Raw genomic sequence first — 7,867 nt, 5'->3', positions numbered from 1 at the left:
TCGAGGCCTTTGTAATATACTCATAAGTCTTTGCAAAGGTCGTCGGTCCCCGTCACGTGAGATTCGCCGCTCTCAGCAGTGGGTTTGATCATGAGATTGAGTTGTTTGATGACGCAGTTTCAGCATCTGGTCCTGGGGAAAGCAGAGGAGAAATTGGACGTTTGCTTGAAGCTAGGGGAATCACTCTTTACTTTCTTCCAAGATGGACGTGTTGGAGCTGTTAGGGTTCCTGGTGGCTCGATGTCGAAGTATTGCCAGTTCGATGTGAGGGTGTTCAAGATTATCACACCAGATGCCATTTCTCTCAGTGAATATTATTACTACTAGGCAAGATAGTAACCTTGACATTCACAAGCAATCTGTTCCCCACATAAAACCGTCTGGTTCTCTAAACAGGTAGCGTCAGGGCGTGGAATTATATTACACATTTCGTTCATTGCAAGCTTGACCAAACACCAAAGGAGCCTAGGCTAAATTTGCTAAGCCGCTTCATGCTGCGGTACCTCGACGGAGGGCGGTGGCAGCAGCCGGTCTTCAGGCCTTGATGCAGCACTGGAAATAGCTCAGGAACCTCTTCCTTCCCTGCATCAACAAACAAATTCCTTCCAGGTCATTACATTATACAATACATTACATGTAGCCATCAGCCAGGTGATACGGCAAGAATATAGCACGCCACAGCTGAAGTTCAAGCATAACTTTATTTTCCCTTCTTTTTTTGCCAACTAGATAACCAGGTTGCGCGGCAGCGACGCCTCGCAGGATTGCAGTTCTGAAATGTTGTTTGGCAAACTATGGTTGGATGAAGGTTCGGTGTCAACCAATTTGTGCTTTGTCATAAGGAAAGGGAAAGCTAATGTATATTTGGCCAAGATTGGCACCAGCTTGTAGCAAGCTGTACGTACAGGGCCGTTGATAACTACTAATTCTCGGCTTCTTCAATCCTATTTTTTGCCACTTCTCATCATACATATGATTAGGAAAATGAGATGATCTGTCCTTGCCAAGCAGCTGTGAGCTGTGACAAAAGCACTAGTAGATGCAAATGGTTGGAGTGGCCGGTGCTACGGGTTGATATATCTGCCGACCAACCTATATCAGCTGAACCGACTCCACTCATTGTCGATGCAGCTGCGGGTAGACGCCCTAAACATCGCATAGGGCCCATCATCATCATCTAAACTTGCTTAGAATGATGTTACCCCTGAAACAGAGGCGGCGGTTCGACTTTTCGGTGTTGTAGTACGTACTCTACTTGTTTTCACCGGTTCATCATAACAGGCTTTGCACTTGCAGCTCAGAAGAGCCATCAGGTAAATGCAGAGTAACAGAATGGTTACCAACATGTACGCCGTGACACAGAGTCAGTTTCACTCGCTTGTTCTCTCTTTTCCTAGCACTTCTTTGAAGTACTTGGCACATGAAAACATGTGTATAACTAAGATATTAACTAAATAGCCGGTCAAATTATCAGTGCGTTGGAGTACGAGTTTGACCCAGCAGAGCCCCATGGCTGCTGCTGTTCAACAAGCAACGAATATTATACTGCTGTTCATCGATTCGGGTGTTGCTTACTGAAAGTATACTAGTACGTAGTTAAAGCAGAAAGTCCGAATCTTTATGCTACTACTAGTTCCGGGTCAGCTATGAACACCCGAATCGAAATGGAGAAAAGTTTCCTCTTTCCTTTTTTTCCTTTTGACGAAGCGGAGAAAAGGTTGTGGGCATGGGATTCCTCCTTGACCGTTGGGCGGCGGCTAATCGATGACTTATCAAACTACCAGGCCGAATAGTAAGCAACAGGGAGGGAAGAAGAGCGAGCGAGCTTGCTTACGGTGGGCGAGTGGTCGCGGCCGTGGTCTTTGGCCGGAGCGCCGAGCTTGGTGGGCTGCTGGGGAGCCTTGGCGGCGGGCTGCTGCTGGTGGTGGTGCTGCTTGTGGTGGGCGAGGAGGTCGTCGTCGCCGCCGAGGCTGGCGCGGGAGAGCTCCTTCTTGTTCTGCTTGCGCATCTCCCGGATCTTGGAGAAGTCCATGGAGTAGTCCGGCATGGCGCCGTTCTTCATGTCCCAGTCCCCGAACGCCGGCACCGTCATCCACGCCGTCGCCCCCTCCCCCTGCACCACACGCACGCACGCATCCAAATCTTCTATCAAGCCACCACATAACCAGATCGCGAGGAAGGGAAAGGAAACCCATGGATGAACTCTCGCAAGCAGGAGGATTCGATCTCTCCGCACGAAAGCCGGAAGGATCCGTAGGGGGGGATGGGAATTGGGCTCACCTCCTTGTGGCTGTCCTTCTCCATGGACGATCTCCCTCTCGCGGACTCACGGATATTTTCCTCTTGTGCCGCCGGAGCTGTGGAGCAGATTTGGAAGCTAAGCTGAGCAAGAAAAGCTGGCTAGATGGAGCACCACAGCACAGTGCGGGACTTGTCTAGTCGTAGCTTGGATCGGATGAGAGAGGAGGGAGGGAGGGGTGGTCTCTGCAAAACTCCAAGGAAATGTATGTGGACGGTGACTGGGCGGAGCAAGGAGATCGACGGGGCTGTACTTATATAGGTTGACGGCCAACGCAAAAAAGAACCAAACTTTTTGCAATTCACACACACCCCCAGCTGGTAATCAGCTCGGCTGACGCCCACCACGGCCAAACCCCAGGGCTTAACCAACCCCTCCGCCGCTAATCACTCCCCTGTCTAGAATAACTTGGCAATTTGGGCCGCGATTAGTCTATGGCCGCGGCCGCCCGTGACGCTGTGGATGTGGTGCTACTGCCCGTTGTGCGGCACGCGTGACGCGTCTGCCGTCTGAGCGAGGACACAGCTGGCGGCACGTCGACGTATTGATGTGCGTGGGGTGTCCCGGGCCCACCGGCCAGTGGCGCCGCCCACTAGCTGGCTGGACTTCACACGGCTTTCTTTCTTTCTGGCCAGGGAGCACGAACGAAAAGGCGGCGAGAAAGGTCGGCGGCTCCGTGTGTCCAGCTCACCGGAGACGTTGGCCTAACGCGTTGCGTTGGGCGGGCGGCAGCTTGCAGAGAGAGAATGTGTGGTGTGGTGTCGATTGGGGTTTCGTGCGCTGGCGAGCTCTGGATGGGAGGGTTCGGAGGTCCGGTTCTGAATAAGAAACGTTTTGGGAGTATAATCAGCTGACAGTTGCGGACACCTGCCGTTGATTCGGGCGTGGATTATACTATGTGCTAGACTTCGCGGGCAAGGGATTCGGTTGCCAAGGCAATGGAGCTTTGTTGGTTGGGAACACAAGATACTCCGAGCGACTCAGATGTTAATTGGTGTGAAACTAAATGACTCGTTGCGTCCATCGCGCAAAGGCCAATTGCAGCCACCAAGCAAAGCAATCTATGAACAACATGTTTTGCGAATGAATGATCCGTAAAGTGTTTGCACTGATCAATAGTAAGATGGATAATGACGTTCGGCGTTGCCCCACCCACACAGGGTGAGGCTGGGTCCACCCTGTCAGCGTCGTTCGCGCCCTGTCGGGTTGTTTGGCTCGCGCAGGCGCTAGCCCGGGAATTTCTTCCTGCTTGGCTACTCGGTTGTTTTCAAGGGTACTGTCGGTGTCAAAAACCAGCGGATCTCGGGTAGGGGGTCCCGAACTGTGCGTCTAGGCCGGATGGTAACAGAAGGCAAGGGACACGAAGTTTTACCCAGCTTCGGGCCCTTTCGATGGAAGTAAAACCCTACGTCCTGCTTGATTAATATTGATGATATGGGTAGTACAAGAGTAGATCTACCACGAGATCAGAGAGACTAAACCCTAAAAGCTAGCATATGGTATGATTGTTGATGTGTATGTTGTCCTACGGACTAAAACCCTCCGGTTTATATAGACACCGGATAGGATTAGGGTTACATAGAGTCGGTTACAATGGTAGGAGATCTGTATATCCGTATCGCCAAGCTTGCCTTCCACGCCAAGGAAAGTCCCTTCCGGACACGGGACGAAGTCTTCAATCTTGTATCTTCATAGTCCAGGAGTCCGGCTGAAGGTATAGTCCGGCTATCCGAACACCCCCTAATCCAGGACTCGCTCAGTAGCCCGTGAACCAGACTTCAATGACGACGAGTCCGGCGCGCAAATTGTCTTCGGCATTGCAAGGCGGGTTCCTCCTCTAAGTACTTCATAGAAGATTTTGAACACAAAGGTAGTGTCCGGCTCTGCAAAATAATTTTCCACATATTGCCATAGAGAGAATAGTATTTACACAAATCTAATCTGCTGACGCACTCCGTAGTGTGACATCACACCACGGCCAAGCTTTTATTCGAACCGTTTTACTGTCCCATCTCAGCGCGTTATGCGAGGCGGTTTCCTTGGCACGTCTTGTTAAAGCAGAGATCGTGTCCCCTTATTCCGGGATTCTCATCAATACGGGCGTGGGTAACCCAACCGCTTCTAGGACTCATAGATTATAGGCAAGTCCAAGCGAACACGGAGAGGACGCTTGATATTCACCCTCTTTATAAAGGGGACAAGGCTCTTATTTTTCCTTCCAGTGCTCAATCGAATCCTTCCCCCACCTCAAGCTCAAACGCCCGAAGTTCAGGTCAGGTGCTCCGAACCTCCAGTCATGTCCGGATCTAGCCTTCAAGGCCGATGGGTGCCTTCCTCCGTCACGGAAGAAGACATCAAAAAGCTAAGGGAGGCCAGATATCTGACCGCCGAAATTCCGCATCGGCTGCCTCCCCGAGGGCAGGCCGTCCCTACCCCCGAACCCAACGAGAACGTCGTGTTCGTCTCCCACTTCCTCCGAGGTCTAGGCCTTGCTCTGGATCCTTTCGTCAGGGGTTTGATGTTTTATTACGGGCTAGACTTCCATGATCTAGCTCCGGACTCCTTTCTTCATATCACGACATTTATCGTCGTGTGCGAGGCCTTCCTCCGGGTTACCCCTCACTTTGGCCTATGGCTCAAGACCTTTGAAGTGAAGCCGAAGATGATCGAGGGGCAACATGCAGTGTGTGGAGGTGCCTCAATACGCAAGATGACGGGAGCTCCGTGGCCCAAAGGTTCCATCCCGGAGGTGTCTGAACTGTGGCAACAGGAGTGGTTCTATATCACGGCTCCTAGAAGCGCCAAGTGGGCGGCCGCCCCTGTTTTCCGCTCGGGCCCTCCACCACAACTGATGTCATGGATCAGCAGGGGTCTGAGTTGGGGTCCAGCCAAGGACGTGCCTATACTGCAAAGCCGCATTCGAGATCTCTTCAATGGAGATTTCAGTTTGGTTGCGGTAGCACAAGTTATGCTGGTTCGCCAAGTCCAGCCTTGCAAACGCCGGCCCCTTCGCTTGTGGGAGTTCAATCCCAAGGGACCGCGTGTCATTCAAAATTTCCTCAGTTTGACACACGAGGAGATGTACAAGTCATTCTTCGGACCTCAGGTAGAGTGTCTGGAAATCACCGAGGACGTGGGCCTGAGCAGTACCCGCACCGCTGAACAGGTAAGGAATCTTCCGGCCGAACATACTGTCTCTCATTTGTTACGAAGTTATTTCTGAGAGTTCACTTTTTGATCAGGACTGGCTAGCAAAGGCAAAGTTGATTCGGTGTTCGGCCCCCCTCCCTGAGGGTTTGGAAAATCCGGTCCTGGAAAAGATGCTCCAGATCGCACCTTGCCCGGAGCCCTTGAAGGAAGATACTGCGGAGGACGGTAAGGGCGAATGCGGGCCCCCAACGCTGCCTATTCTAACCGAGGGAGCGGGCGTCTCCATGAAGGAAGACGACCGGAAGAGGAAAAGGACCGCGCCCGGGGATTCGAAAGCCGAAGCTTCCAAACAGGAGAAGAAGTCTCCCACCGAGGGTCCTACCTTGGGGGTGCTGTTGCCGCACAAAGTCCGCGGGGGGATCAATTCTTCCGCGAGTCGTAAGTGACCTGGAATACTTTAACAGTATAGATGTGCCATCTTTTTCTTCTGAGAAAATAACCACCGCATATATCTTAGCAGTTCAGGCTTTAGCCCCTCTCAAATGAGCTCGTCTTCGAAGGATCTTCTTCCAGAGATGATGGAGAGCGAAACGCCTCCTCCGGACTCCTCCGCTCCGGAAGCGGGCAACCCTGAAGTGTCATCGCGGAGGGCCTCTCTGAGTCCGGTGAGGCCAGAAGATAATCCCATTGGCCCCCGAAGCTCCCAGTGTCCGGCTCCCGAGGAGAGCAGACAAAAGAGTCCGACACCGTCTAGTGTGCAATCGGATGTTCTGAGGGAGTTGGTGGGGCGAGCGGCCATCTCAGATGAACACCGTGTGCTGATGAATACGGTGATGGAGAGAATATCGTCCGCCGAAAGCGGATTGCATGAAGCTTTTATGAGTCTACTAACAGGCTTTGAGGTACGTAAAAGAATGTATGATAGTCCTGCACATGCTAGGTGTGCCCTGTGTAGATAGTAGCCCCTGAGACTCTGGTTGTCGTCGGAAACGATGATGAACAGAGGATCAAATTCCGGTAATAACCATACCGCCTCTATGTGCAGGTGATGGAAGCTCCGGTGGCTAGCCGGACTAGCGAGTTTGCCCATTTAGAACGGCAGTTGGATGCGGCAGACGCCGACATCGAGCTTGTTAACAAAAGTCTTGACGAGGCACAGGGTAAGTGTCTTTATCTGGTAAACGTCATATAAGAAGAGCAGCATAATGCCAATATCTTTAATATGTTGTGACTGCAGATGGAGCTGCCACTGTTGAAGCCTTGCGGGCAGAACTTGCCCGAGCCAAGGAACAAGCGAGGTTGGGTAATGCGGCTGCTTTGAAGGCGGCCGAAGAGTTGCAAACCGAGAAGGCCGCACATGGCGAAAGCCGAGACAAGATGGCCAAGATGGCCATAGAATTAAAAGCCGCCGCCGACCGTTGCCGGGTTCTTGAAATGGAAAACCAGGCGAAGGCATCGGACCTTGAGAAGGCTGCTGCAATGAGAAAGGACCTCCACTCTGCTATGAGGGCAAAGAAGGAGGAGCTGCGGGAAGCTGAGGATATTGTAGCTGGGAAATCCTTTATGTTGCGGAGGAAGTTCGGAGATCCACGGTATGCCCCCTGGATCGGCTGTGGAGCTCGGAGGATGTGTATATGGATTTGGCGGCGAGCGCTGCCGATGCGGCCAAGTACTTCTAGGGTCAGACGGACCGTGGAGTAGACCAGCTGTTTTGAAGACAATTCCATACTCCCGAGCGTCCACTTTCATTGACTGACCAATTAGCCGAATGGGCCGAACTAAATAGGTTGTCCAGACTCTCCATGAGGTCTGTTGTGGATCAGTTATGGCCGGAAGGGTCAAAACCGAACAACTATTTTAGCTTGGTGCAGCAGTTACTCGATGTGGTGCCGCGGATTGATGCGATGAAGAGGTCGGCATGCATAGAGGGTGCACGGATGGCCTTTGCCCGTGTCAAGGCATACTGGGCGGAGATGGATGCTACCAATGTTGCAGCGCGGGATTCGGCCATAGGTCGAAAGGCCGCTGAGCACTACTTTGAAGAAGTTCTTGAGGGTGCCCGTTTGGTAGAGACCCAGTGCTCAAAAAATATTATGTTTGAGTGATATGTAATCTCATTGTAAGCGAAATGCTTTTATAGAGTTTTATAAGGCTATTTTTATACTTTTGCCTGAAAGTAATATGATGCCTCTTGGGCGGCCGTTTTTGTATACGTGTGTATAACCTGAAAGATTGCAGTCGTCGGCTTCAACCCCCACGCACATAATGCGGAGGTGCTGGCAAAAACACACTTTCACACTTAACCCAACGTCTTGGTCCTATTAAGGAGGTGATGGCGGAGTGAGCGAGGCAACCGGACTATAATGCTTTAACACTTTCACTTAGCCATAGGAGTTTGACAGTGGGGCTACTACATAG

General features: G+C 51.8%; 1 protein-coding gene across 1 annotated transcript; it reads right to left on the bottom strand.

Moving 5' to 3' along the window:
- Nucleotides 1-298: 298 nt before the first annotated feature.
- On the bottom strand, nucleotides 299-2,553 carry LOC123084771 (uncharacterized). Its single transcript, XM_044506278.1, has 3 exons — nucleotides 2,281-2,553; nucleotides 1,835-2,113; nucleotides 299-582 (listed from the first exon to the last, which is right to left on the bottom strand). Exons 1-3 carry the CDS (start codon nucleotides 2,302-2,304, stop codon nucleotides 535-537), a joined length of 351 nt encoding a protein of 116 aa, XP_044362213.1. The 5' UTR covers nucleotides 2,305-2,553; the 3' UTR covers nucleotides 299-534.
- Between the last annotated feature and the right edge of the window lie 5,314 nt (nucleotides 2,554-7,867).

The sequence above is a fragment of the Triticum aestivum genome, chromosome 4A, assembly GCF_018294505.1.
Source record: "Triticum aestivum cultivar Chinese Spring chromosome 4A, IWGSC CS RefSeq v2.1, whole genome shotgun sequence".
NCBI classification, from domain to species: Eukaryota; Viridiplantae; Streptophyta; class Magnoliopsida; order Poales; family Poaceae; genus Triticum; species Triticum aestivum.
The sequence above is the reverse complement of the archived record's forward strand: the minus strand, read 5'-3'. Positions and strand labels throughout refer to the sequence as shown.

Bases quoted from the DNA above. Each gene is read 5' to 3' on its own strand.
- LOC123084771 (XM_044506278.1), bottom strand. From the start codon at position 2,304: ATGGAGAAGGACAGCCACAAGGAG. The intron at 2,114-2,280 runs GTGAGCCCAATT...CGTGTGGTGCAG, and splicing joins AGAAGGACAGCCACAAGGAG to GGGGAGGGGGCGACGGCGTG. The intron at 583-1,834 runs GTAAGCAAGCTC...TTGTTGATGCAG, and splicing joins GCCGCGACCACTCGCCCACC to GGAAGGAAGAGGTTCCTGAG.